Source organism: Myotis davidii, unplaced genomic scaffold, assembly GCF_000327345.1.
Source record: "Myotis davidii unplaced genomic scaffold, ASM32734v1 scaffold566, whole genome shotgun sequence".
NCBI lineage: Eukaryota > Metazoa > Chordata > Mammalia > Chiroptera > Vespertilionidae > Myotis > Myotis davidii.
In genome coordinates, this window is record NW_006296617.1 from 78,044 (window position 1) to 90,644 (window position 12,601).

Consider the following 12,601-nt stretch of genomic DNA (forward strand, 5'->3'; position numbering starts at 1 on the left):
CCTAACACTCCCATCTCAGAGAGGAAACAGCCACAGAGAGGCAACCGGCTGTCCAAGATTGGTCCACTGATGATTGATGTGCGGAGCTGGGATTTGAACCCAGGTAGCCTGGGTCTGTGGCCCCTCCCTTCAGAAGAGGAAACTGAGGGAACGAACTCATTTTGCATCTCCCAGCAGCCCAAGGAACAGATACCACTCAGTGCTGGCTGTGCATGTGTCCCTACTCATGCCCAGTACAGTCCTCAGGTTACATTGGACTTGACGTATGTCGTTTTGTGGTTATGTCGCCATCTCCCATATATTTATATTAAAAAAAAGTTCCGTCATTTCGACGTATGTACATAAAAGTCTCTGTATGGTACTTTATGTTTTTTATTATTTATTTACCACAAGCAAAGGTTAGGAATTGTTACCTTTTAAATTTTTTTTACTGTTTCACTTCATTACTGCTGTGTATGTGCTACGTCACGTGAGTGACGTAGGTGCTTATGTAGGTGGGTTCCGCCTTACGGTGAAAATCGCGTTAGGTTGCGCTGTAGGAACGGATTTCGGACTTAACCCAAGGACCTACTGTAGCCTTGGCAGGTGGAGCCTGTTATCTCCTTCGTTTTATAGATGAAGGACCTGAGGTTCAGGGAATCTGGGTCATCCGTGATCATTGGCCCTTCGGATGGGTCTAGGGCAGCCGTGGGCAAACTACGGCCCGGGGGCTGGATCCGGCCCGTTCGGCTGTTCTATCCGGCCCGCGGAGCCGAAAGAGCAGAGGGTTCTCTTGCTCTCCCCTCCGCTCCTTCACCAGCAGCAGTTCACATGGCAACGTCGGGAAACACGCCGCAGCTCCTTCTTCTGAGTCCAGTTAAGAACCCATTGTGGTCCTCGAGTCAAAAAGTTTGCCCACCCCTGGTCTAGGGCCATTAATCATGACTTTAGACCCAGCACATCCTTTCCTCTCAACCCCACCCACTTTGGTACTGACGGTAACAATAGCAGTAAAGTGCCTCGGCCGCTCTGGTTCTGACGGGGAGCCAGAAGCTGAAAACGTGCTCTTCGGATGGGGCCGTTTTATTTTCACGATGGAGCTAAGATTTATTCACGTCCCGTGTGGGTTACTGTTTACCCCTCACAGCAGCCCCGTGTGGTCTAGTTTGGGGGTGCAGAAACCTAGGCCTGGAGGTGAGAGGTGTCCAGGGCTGCCCCACTAGTGCATGACGGCCTGGGTGGTCTGGCTTCATCATTCATGGCCGAGCAGACTGTGGGCAGCTGTGGCGTCCCCACCTCCTGACTGCTGTCTGCCCCCTCCTTGGTCTGAGCCTGATGCCTCCTCCCTTACCTCCTCCCTCCCTTCCTCTCCCTTCCGTCCCCATCCTTCTTCCCTCCGGTCCTCCCTCTCCCTTATTTCCTTCCCTCCTCTACCCCCTGCCTGCCCAGGTGGTAAAGGTGAAGCCCCACGACAAAGATGCCAAAATGAAATACCAGGAGTGCAACAAGATCGTGAAACAGAAGGCCTTCGAGCGGGCTATCGCGGGCGACGAGCACAAGCGCTCCGTTGTGGACTCGCTGGACATCGAGAGCATGAGTGAGTCAGGCCCAGGTTCAGCCACACCCAGTCCAGAACATTCCACATGCCTGCATGGGCTCTCCACTCCCTGTGCACACTGTGGGGTGGGGAGGTGGGGCTCAGGGGTGGCCTCCGGTCCCTGTCCCCAGGCTGCTGTCTGTTGCCTCCCTACCTGCCTTCCTGGGGAATCCAGAGTCCGGATTTGGGCTTTGAGTTCCCAGTTTGGGAGCACCAAACTGAGCACCTCCTCCTCCTGCCCGCCCCTCACGGGCCTCCTGTGTCGGATTTGTCTCTAGGTCTTCTAGGCACTCAGATAATTCTCTCACTCATGCCACAGATAATTGCTGAGCACCTACTATGTGCCAGACACTGTTCTAGACACTGCCCTCATGGAGCTGATGTTCTAGTGGGGAGAGAGATGATTAACTAGTCAACAAACGAATTAATAGTGTTAAGTGCTATAAAATCAAATAGGCAGAGGAGAGAGAGGCACAACAGGCAGGTAGTCAGGGAGAGGGCCTCTGAGCTGACCCAAATGGGAGGAGCAGGCCGGGAGGGGACCTGCTGGGGAGTGGACTCCTCTCTCTCCTTCACATCTTAGCCTGCGTGTCCAGAGCTGTGTCTGCCCCCTGCCTGCGAGCCAGCCCCCCTCCCACCCTCACCGTGGCTGTGGCCACTGACTCATTCCTTCCCTCACACATTAGCTATCGAGGACGAGTACAGCGGGCCCAAGCTTGAGGACGGCAAGGTGACAATTACCTTCATGAAGGAGCTCATGCAGTGGTACAAGGACCAGAAGAAATTGCACCGGAAATGCGCCTACCAGGTAACGCCTCTGTGAGGTGCGGCACAAGGCCGTGCCCCCAGGGTGGCATCACAGTGCTGGCTGCTGAAACGGCCAGAGTGCAGGTGGCCACAGGAGCTTAACACTTGCTGAGCTGGGGTATGCTGGGCAGTGCGAATTCTCTATTTCTGATATTGTTATTTTTTTATTTTTAGCATTTCCACTCAGTTCTTTTTTAATAGTTCCCATCTCTCTGCCCCATATGTTCATGCGTGTTGTCTCCCTTTTCCACTAGACCAGTAATGGCGAACCTATGACACGCATGTCAGAGATGACACACGAACTCATTTTTTTGGTTGATATTTCTTTGTTAAATGGCATTTAAATATATAAAATAAATATCAAAAATATAAATCTTTGTTTTACTGTGGTTGCAAATATCAAAAAATTTCTATATGTGGCACGGCACCAGAGTTAAGTTAGGGTTTTTCAAAATGCTGACAGGCCGAGCTCAAAAGGTTCGCCATCACTGCACTAGACCCTTTAACAGGTTTATCAGAGTTATTTCAAAGTCTCTATCTGGTAATTCCACCGTCTGGGTCATCTCTGGGTCTGCTTCTGCTGCCTGTTCTTCACATGCCAGTTTTTACTGTGTGCCAGACATTCTGTGTAGAAGAGACAGATCACACTTCTCAGCAGAAAACGGCGGGACTTCCTTCTGCCGGGCAGCCAGTGTGAGGGCTGCCCGTCTCCCCTGCAGTCGGGCAGCTGTGGGTGGACTGAGTTCACCACTGGCTTTAAATGTTTCAGAGTGGAAGCAGGGTCTCCCTTCAGCAGGGCTTGGGATGCCAGCGAGCGATGTCTTCATGTTGTAAAGTCTCCAGCTTTGGCACTCAGAGCGCTGATTTCTAGGCGCCCTGCCAGAGATTTGGGTGGCTGGGGAGTCCTGTTTCCAGTCCCGCCCCCCACTTTTGTGCCTCAGGAAGGGTGTCCCCGCCATGCTGCCCTGCGCCTCGCCTCCGGTGACAGCCAGTGAGGGAGGTGGTGGGTGAGGGCAGAGGTGTAGTGGGGCTGGGGCTCCTTGGGGCTCTCAGCTCTCACACCAGCCCCGCCGGGCATGGGCCTCTGCTCCCTCCCCCAGCCGTGGGGGACTCGCCCTGCTGGAGGAGACCAGGATGAAAGCGGTCATGTCTTCTCCCCCAAGGAAGGGCCTGGCACTGTCTACAACTGGATTGATTTGGGTTTCTTTGCATCCTCAGCTCTTGGATCTGTGTGTGTGTGTGTGTGTGTGTGTGTGTGTTTTGTTTTTTGTTTAATTTTGTTGGGATTTGGCTTGTTTTCATCATTAAGGCGAGAGTGACAATCTTTTATGATTTCACTAGAGGCCCGGTGCATGGGATTTGTGCGCCTGTGGGGGGCGTGGCCTGCAGGGATCGGCCCACAGCTCATCCTGGTCAGCCGAGCGGCCGTGGACCTGCCCTCTGAGCGGCTGCTCCCTGGTCTGGCATCTTCCATGGAGCTGAAGCGCTGGCCTCTCCAGGGGACCCGGTCGGGGCCGGGCCCAGGAGCAATAGCACTGAGAGGTGGTGGAGTAGGCTCCAGTCCCTTGGCGGCCGTGAACCCGCCTCCCAGCCTCCCGGGTCAGCTGTGCGAGCCCAGCAGTGGCTCTGGGCGGCCTGCGGGCATCCAAAGGAGGCGGCAGGGAGTGAGGAGGAGGAGCCTGGGGCGAGGAGGCAACAATTGCAACCCAGGTTCCTGCTCCTCAGCCAGAGGTTCGCAGCAGGAGCAGTCGCTCATCCCAGTTAGCGAGCGGCAGTCCCACTGTGGTAGCGCACTGACCACCAGTGGGCGGCTCCTGCGTTGAGTGCCCCTAGTGGTCAGTGCACAGCACAGTGACTGGTCATTCTGGCCGTTCCACCGTTCGGTCGCTGGGATTTTTTATTCTATAGGATATGTTCTGACCAGAGTGGACATCTACTTTTTAAAAAATGTATATTTTAATTGATTTCAGAGAGGAAGGGAGAGGGAGAGAAAGATAGAAACACCAATGATGAGAGAGGATCATTGATCGGCTGCCTCCTGCATGCCCCCTAATGGGGATCGAGCCCCCAACCCGTGCATGTGCCCTGACCAGAATTGAACCTGGAACCTTTCAGCCTGCAGGCTGATGCTCTATCCACTGCGCCAAACTGGCTAGGGCTGGACACCTACTTTTAATGCTTAAATTTTTTCCACAACTTTTTATTTTGAAAATTGTCAAACCTACAGAGAAGTCAAAAGAACAGTACAGGTAACACCCATGTACCCTTCACATATATTCGCCAACTGTTAACTTTTTGGTTTTTGTGTTTCTGGACCATTTGAGGATACATTGTGTCATAAGCTGTACCTCCCAGAAACAGGACCTCCTCCTGCATGACCAGCTTAGTTGTCCCACCTTAGAAACTGAGCACTGACCGATGCCCTGACTACTGCAGACAGTCCACAGACCGTCAGTGAAGCCTGGAAACACGGTCAAATATACGTGACCTGTCAGGTCATCTCAGTTACTAAAAATTGGTGTCGCCTGCATTTCTAGACAAATATTTAAATGTCCCCAGTGTCCCCCAGACATCCTTTTTAGCTACTTTTTTTTAAAACCCAGAATCCATTGAAAGACTAACGGATATGACCTGCCTTTTCAGGGAGGCTCTTAAGTGACACTGACATTAGATGTGTCCAGGCCAGTTGTTTTATAAAATGTTCCACGTCTGGATTCATCCACGTGTTTCACTGCTTTTTTCTTTTCTTTTAAATATATTTTTATTGATTTCAGAGAGGAAGGGAGAGGGAGAGAGAGAGACAGAAACATCAGTGATGAGAGAATCATTTGATCGGCTGCCTACTGCACGCCCCCTACTGGGGATCGAGCCCACAACCCTGTCATGTGCCCTTCACTGGAATCAAACCCAGGACCCTTCAATCCGCAGGCCAACGCTCTATCCACTGAGCCAAACCAGCTAGGGCTCATCCATGTGTTTCATGATGCTGATTATTTTAAGAGAAACCAAGACTCAATTTTCATGTGAAATAACTTTGATATTGAAATGCCATAGAGGTCACTTGGGTCATAGTTTGGGGGACACCTCTGGCCCCAGCAAGCACCCAGTTATCTGGGCCCCCCCACTACCCGTTCCTCCCCACTGCCCACCTCTCCCTCCCCCTCAGCCCAGCAGGTTGAATCTAGTCCGTCCAGGCCCTCTGGGGGCCAGGGGGAAGGCGGGCCCTCCGCCAGTCCCACTCACAGCCTGCCCTGCCTTCCAGATCCTGGTACAGGTCAAAGAGGTCCTTTCCAAGCTGAGCACGCTCGTGGAAACCACGCTTAAAGAGGTGCGCGCTGTGGGGCGGTGTGTGGGTGGGCCAGGTGGGGCTCCCTGGCTGGGGAGGGGCCACGGAGCTCAGAAACTCACAGGCCCACCTGGCGTGGTCTGCCTTCCCTCTCCTCCTCCCGCCCCCGTGTCTGTCTCCCTGGATGTCCCTCTTCTCCTGGCCTCTCGGTCTCTGTCCCGCCCTCTCCGTGTCTGTGTCCTCTGCCTGTGCCTTTGCATGGTTCTTCTCGGTCTGCCGTGACCTCTTGCCTCTCCCCTCCCCTCTGCCCCCTCCCCACATCTCTCTCTGGGCCCCTCCCTCTCCGGTGGCCTCTTTTCTTCCAGACAGAGAAGATTACAGTGTGCGGGGACACCCATGGCCAGTTCTATGACCTCCTCAACATATTTGAACTCAACGGTTTACCCTCAGACACCAACCCCTATGTATCCTTCTCAGAAGAGCAAACCCCTCTCCCTGCAGCCTGGATGTGGGAGAGGAGCCGCCAGCAGAGAGGCAGCCTGCGCGCTTACCCGGCCCCGGGATGTGGGTGGACACAGCCAGCCAGTCCCGCCTGCCGTGTGACAGGGCAGGTGGCGCAACCTCACTGGGCCCCGCTTCTCCTTATCTTGAAAGGGGGCAGCTCCAAGATCCGGTACAGCACCTGGCACTGCCCACACCGGGCGCCCTCTTGACTTTGCTACTTGGCAGCTGTGGGTCCGAAGCCGTTAACTTCACCTGCTGGTGCCTCGGCTTCCTCATTGCAAAATGGGGATGATAGTAGGGGCTGCCTCCTGGGGTTACCGAGGAGTCGAGGAGTTAGTACACGTGAAGGGCTAAGGGGCCCAGGCATTGCTGTCCAACAGGTATTCATGTGTTATTGATGCTAATTGCTGGATAAATGGCCGTTCGGCCCACCAGGCCTGAGCAGTGCTGGGTGGGAGGGTCCGTGTCCCATTTCCCCTGGGGCTTGGGCTGTGTTTGGGGGAGAGCTGAGCAGGCTGAACACCTAGTGTCTGCCCCTCCACCATCAGGTTCCCTAAGAAACGAGTGGGATTGGGGACCTCAGTACATCCTCCTGAGGCTCAGACCACACAGCGGGGGGAGAGACAGAAGCCAGACCCCCAGGCCCCGCTGACCTCCTTGTTCCTAGGGAGGCGCTGACAGGAGCCGTGGGTGTGGAGAGACTAGGGGAGGAGCCCCCCGTTCCCCCCCTTGTTTTCCTTAGCAGGGCAGATATTTAATGGCGACTTTGTGGACCGAGGCTCTTTCTCCGTGGAAGTGATCCTCACCCTTTTTGGCTTTAAGCTCCTGTACCCAGATCACTTCCACCTGCTTCGAGGTGAGTGGGGAGGCAGCAGGAGCTGGGATCGGTGTGGGGCGCCGGCGGGGCACTGGCTTTCTCCTCTGGGAGCCTCCAGTGTCGCCACGTGAAGCAGGGAGACCGGGTGCCACTGAGGGTGTGTTGTGTGTTCAGGGAGGGCTGCCCTGTCAGGTCGGGCAGGTGTGCCCTGCACGTGGCCTTACACACATGGAGCCCTGTGGGCCTTGAGGAGTTGGGTCACGGGAGGGCTTGGAGCAGAGGAGGGTCGGGGCTGACTTGGGTGTTAACAGGGTCCCTTGGGCCTCTGTGTGGTGAACAGACCAAGGGTGGGAGCAGGATGTGGCATTGGCCCCGGGGGGTTGGGGAGCAGTGGTTTCGCTGCTGGAGCGCCTGGAGGCCCGTGGCTGCCACTGACACGGAAGAGCAGGGTGTGAGCCCGGAGACGCGGAGGTCGGCTCTGGACGTGGCTGTGGGACTGGAAAGACACCAGCCACTCCCATGGCCATGACTCCAGCCCAGGCTTCGTAACCACATGCCCAGGTGTCCTCAGCCCGTGTGCCCCTCCGGCACAGAGGCTGAGAACAGTGTCTACGCGTCATCAGGGTCCGAGGGGCCAAGGAGCTGATGCGGAAACGACATTGGCTTGGAGCCGCCACACAAGCCTCCCCGGGCCCTTGGCCTGAGTCTGAGGCTCCTGGGGGGGCGGCAGAGGCTAAGGTTTCTCTTCGTCCTGCTGTTGGCCAGGCAACCACGAAACGGACAACATGAACCAGATCTATGGCTTCGAGGGCGAGGTGAAGGCCAAGTACACCGCGCAGATGTACGAGCTCTTCAGTGAGGTGTTTGAGTGGCTCCCTCTGGCCCAGTGCATCAACGGCAAAGTGCTGGTGAGCACGGCAGCCGGCTCCCCACGGCCTCGTCCCTGCCCGCCTCCCATAGGGCTGCACGTGGGCAGATGTGCTGGCGAAGACGTCGAAGGGGTGGGGGTTGGAATACGTCTGGCGCCTCCCCTCACACAGCTGTCCCCACCCTCAACCCTAGATCATGCACGGGGGCTTGTTCAGTGAGGACGGCGTCACCCTGGACGACATCAGGAAGATCGAACGGAATCGGCAGCCCCCAGATTCAGGTGACTGGGTGGCCGGGTGACAGCCCCTTCCCTCCTGGGGCCTCGGGGTGTCCGGGCCTGGGCTCAGGTTGGAGCTGCTGTGACCAGGGCCCTGCTCTTGGCGAGGACAGCAAAACAGCCTCAGCTTCCTTACCCGGGGCGTGGGTCAGTGCATGACGAGGGAGCGTTCGTGTCCTGGGCCCGGGGCACACTTAAGGCACGGATTTATTCATGAGCCGGCTCCTGGCCTCTGGGGCGATGTAGGGGCTTCCGTTCAAGTGACTGGGACAGACAGCTGAGGACTCACATGCGCGTGCGTGCACACACACACACACACACACACACACGGGAGGTGTGACGGAGGGCGCGCGCACACGGGAGGTGTGACGGAGGGCTCGGGCACACACGCACACACACACACACGGGAAGTGTGACGGAGGGCGCGGGCACGCGCACACACACACGGGAAGTGGAGGGCGTGGGCTGTGCCATGGGGTGGGCCTGAGAGCACCCACCCCAGGCCGGCCAACCCCTGACGTTCCCTCTGCCTCCCCTCCAGGTCCCATGTGCGACCTGCTCTGGTCAGACCCACAGCCACAGGTTAGTGTGCCCAGGGGCCTTGGGCGGTGGGTGTGGGCAGGGGCTTGGGGGTGGGCGGCACCTAAGCTCCCTGTGTCCCCAGAACGGGCGCTCGGTCAGTAAGCGGGGCGTGAGCTGCCAGTTCGGGCCGGATGTCACCAAGGCCTTCCTGGAGGAGAACCACCTGGACTACATCATCCGCAGCCACGAGGTCAAGGCCGAGGGCTACGAGGTGGCGCACGGCGGCCGCTGCGTCACCGTGTTCTCGGCCCCCAACTACTGGTGCGTCCGCGTTGCCCCCACATCCCCCACACATCCGGGCCTCTCCCCAGCCCCCTTGGCTTTTACTTCTTATGATAGAAGATTCTAAGCACATAGGAGTAGATAAAATGGTATAATGAATGCCCACATACCCGTCACCCAGTTTCCACAGCACCTACTCCGGCCCCTCTCCCCTGCTCACCACCCCGCCCCGCCCCCACCACGGGTGGTTTTAAAGCAAACCCCAGGCATCTCTTCCATCCATGGATACCCCAGGGTTTCTGAGAGCACTTTTCTATGCATCACCTACGTACCACGGTCAGGCCTTGACCGAAGGTCACCCACCCCAGCCAGAGCTCCTTTCCCCGCCTCATACATGTCTCTCCGGTTGATTTCCCCAAGCAGGACCAAAACGAGGGCCACATTTTCAGTCTCCTTATCTTTGCATTCCATGTCCCTTGCCATTTTGTGGTTGAAAACCAGGCCCCCCTGTTCTGTCGAGTTGCCTGTGTTGGGGACCAGGCCGATTCCAGTCTCGGTCACGGCCCTCTGTCCCCTGTGTCTGCTGGGGCTGAGCCAGCCTGGTCAGGTTAGAACCTAGGACTTGGCAAGAGTCCTGCTTCCCTGGGGCTGCAGCTGCCCCCTTCCCCCATCCTGTCTCCCTACTACCCTCCCTCCTCATGTCTCACCCTCATTCCCCTTCTCCTCCCTTGATTCCCCTCTTATTCTGTCTGGATTCCTCTTTCCCACACCTGTCTCTGTCCTTGGTGATGACTCAGCATCTGTCTCAGTGTCTGCCATGACTGTCCCTCCGTCTCCCCTTTTTCTCTCGGCCTTTCTGCCTGTCAGCCACTCGGGTTTCTCTCTGTCGCCCCTCCTCTCGTTCCCTCTCTTTCCTTGCTGCCCTGCCCTTCTCTGTCCCTCAGCCCCGCCCAGCCCCTGACTGGCCACTCTGCCCTGTCCCCACAGTGACCAGATGGGGAACAAAGCCTCCTACATCCACCTCCGGGGCTCCGACCTGCGGCCCCAGTTCCACCAGTTCACAGCAGTGGTGAGTCACCCCTGGCCCCGCTCTGCCTGGGAGTGGGGAGACGGCCTAACAACTGGGGGGACCGGTGGGTGCCGCCTCTGGTGCTCAGAGACAGCCCTAAAGCTGCCCATCTGTGTCTGTCTGTCCCCGTGTGTCTGGTCCGCAGCCTCATCCCGACGTCAAGCCCATGGCCTACGCCAGCACGCTGCTGCAGCTGGGGATGATGTGAGGCCGCAGCGGCCGCCCCGGCCACATTGGACCCCTTTACTTTGTAAAGTTTGTATTTATTCCCCTTTAGGTTTGCAGAGGGGGTGGGGGTCTGCCAGAGAGTCCGCTCCCTGGACAGAGGAGGAGGAGGTGGAGAGAGGCTGGGTTGGGGCGCTGTCCTGGGCATTTGGGAGGGAGGCCAGCTGTGGCGAGGGGCGGGGCCCAAGGCTTCCCCGCCCCCCTCGTTTGCATGGCCCCTCCCCTGCTAAAGCAATAGGGCCCCGCCATAGGAAGACCCTTGAAGGAGGGTCATCAGGGAGGCCTCGCCTGCACCCCCTCCTGGCAGCCCCAGGGAGGGGCTAGGCTGGGGCTCACCCCCTTCCCCAGCTATTTTATGTCTGTAATTAAATATGTTAAAATAAAGTCATTATTGTAAGTCAGCTTGTCTCGATGGTAAAGCCACCAGAGCTGCTAGGATTACGGAGGGGCGGGGGAGCCGCAAGAGTCCAGCCCCTCCTCCCATTTTCCTGGAGCTGTCCAGCGGGGCTCGGAGCTGACCAGCCCTTGTGTCCACCTGACATGGCTGTTGAGGGAGAGATGCGCTGCCTGGGGCGGAGAACCCCCGTCAGAAACATCGTGCACAGGGAGACGAAGTGAAGGGAGGGCCAGCAAGGCCGGGTCAGCCGAAGCTGGAGGAAACTTGTTCTCTGGTTGCCGGCAAGTGCTTACCGAGGCTGCTGGATGCCGCCCTGCCCCGGCCTCTCACAGCCCCGCCCCCGGCCTCGCAGTTCAAGGCAGACCCCTTCACAGCGGCCCAACTGGTTCTGACAGCACCACCAGGCAGACACCCACCACCAGGAAGACCGAGGGATTGCCCCCTCTCCTCTCCTCCGTCGGAGGTGGATGCTCAGTCCCTGCAGGCCGCCTGCCTGGCCTGGGCCCCTGGAGAGACTCCTGGTGTCGGGTCTGAGCTCTCCCGGGAGACACGGACCTGAGGATTCTCTCCAGGCAGATGACCCCGGGTGGAGGGTGGAGACTGCTGAGTACTTTGTCCTCCTTGGCTGCCTCCCCAGGGGCAGAAATGAGGGGATCACAGTCCTAATCCTCTGTTGGCATTTCGGGCGGCTCTGCGGGCAGCTCCCCTCGGTAAGACAGGTCGGCGTTGCGGGAAATGTGGGCGCGGGTTCGTGTCCTGAGGAGAGGTGGGAGTCCCAGGTGGCCCGTTCTGTTCATTTCCCATGAGAAGAGAGCCTGAGAGAGTCCTTCTGCCGTGGTGTCCGGTCGGCTCCATTCCTTATCAGGGTTTCCTCAAGGTCCGCACTATCTCTGTCTGTCAACAGCCACGGCGATAACTGTCTATACATCTGTCCATATCTGCACAGACGGCCACAGCCTGTCGCAGCCACAGCCACATCTGCAGCTGTGTCCCTGTCTGTGTGTCTGTGTGTCCCTGTCTGTGTGTCTGCAGTGCAGCCACGTCAGTGTCTAGGTTCACATCTGTGCCCACATTTGTGTCGTATCTGGGCTTTGCCGGAACAAACCCCCACAAACGCGATGCGGAAACAACAGAGATGTGTCTTGCGTAATCCTGGGGCCGGGAGCCTCCCTCCAGGCGCCCGAGGGGAGAACTCTTCTGCTGCTTCCAGCTTCTCGGGCTCCTGGCTCCCAGCGCTCCGTCAGCTTTGCATGGCCGCCTCCCCTGTCTTCTCTTCTGTCTCCTAATGACACTTGTCTGGATTTAGAGCCCAATTGAATTTCCAGGGTGACCTCATTTGAGATCCTTAATTATATTTCAAAGGTCTTTTTTCCAAGTGAGGTCAAATTGCAGGTTCCAGGGATTGGGTTAGAATATGGACATATTTGGGGGCTTGCAGGCATCACCATTCAACCCACTGTAATATGTAAATCTGTCCACATCTGTCTTCTTATCTATATCCCTATCTATATCTATAGATATGTATCTATCCTTATCTACAAATATTGTTATCTGTATCTGTGGACTAGGTTATAAGTATACAACCAGATAGCATTGTGAGTCATCTTTCTGATCAAAGAATCCTTGCTGATTTTAATGTTTTATGATTTTATATTTATCTAAGTTCAATGAATATGTATTACTTTTATAACAAAAAAAAATTAGAAATCTATAGCTATATTGAAGAATATAGGAAAATCTTAATTATCCTCTCATTGCAAGCCTCCTCCTCCTCCTGCCCATTTCAGGGGGGCTGCCCCATCCTCTCTGTCACCCAGAGCATGGTCCCAGCCTTGTCCTGCCTCCTCCCCCTCCCCTATAGTTCTCTAGGCAGCGCCCTCCCATCTTCCCCTTGTTTGCCCCCATGGGCTCAGCCTCTGGCACCCTGGCTGAGGATTCTTTTCCAGGTTGAGTGTTGGTGGTGCTCTTT

At 56.6% G+C, this 12,601-nt stretch overlaps 1 protein-coding gene across 1 annotated transcript in view; it reads left to right on the forward strand.

Annotated features, from left to right (window-relative positions):
* Positions 1 to 10,614, forward strand: part of LOC102771462 (serine/threonine-protein phosphatase 5) — a 33,366-nt gene extending 22,752 nt beyond the window's left edge. The window contains exons 3-13 of the mRNA XM_006772018.2: positions 1,429 to 1,576; positions 2,263 to 2,384; positions 5,646 to 5,711; positions 6,035 to 6,133; positions 6,924 to 7,029; positions 7,756 to 7,898; positions 8,053 to 8,140; positions 8,679 to 8,719; positions 8,802 to 8,980; positions 9,929 to 10,010; positions 10,156 to 10,614. Of these exons, the coding sequence (XP_006772081.1) occupies positions 1,429 to 1,576; positions 2,263 to 2,384; positions 5,646 to 5,711; positions 6,035 to 6,133; positions 6,924 to 7,029; positions 7,756 to 7,898; positions 8,053 to 8,140; positions 8,679 to 8,719; positions 8,802 to 8,980; positions 9,929 to 10,010; positions 10,156 to 10,218 (1,137 nt within the window). The 3' untranslated portion in view covers positions 10,219 to 10,614. The remainder of the gene's footprint in view (positions 1 to 1,428; positions 1,577 to 2,262; positions 2,385 to 5,645; positions 5,712 to 6,034; positions 6,134 to 6,923; positions 7,030 to 7,755; positions 7,899 to 8,052; positions 8,141 to 8,678; positions 8,720 to 8,801; positions 8,981 to 9,928; positions 10,011 to 10,155) is intronic.
* Positions 10,615 to 12,601: the final 1,987 nt, after the last annotated feature.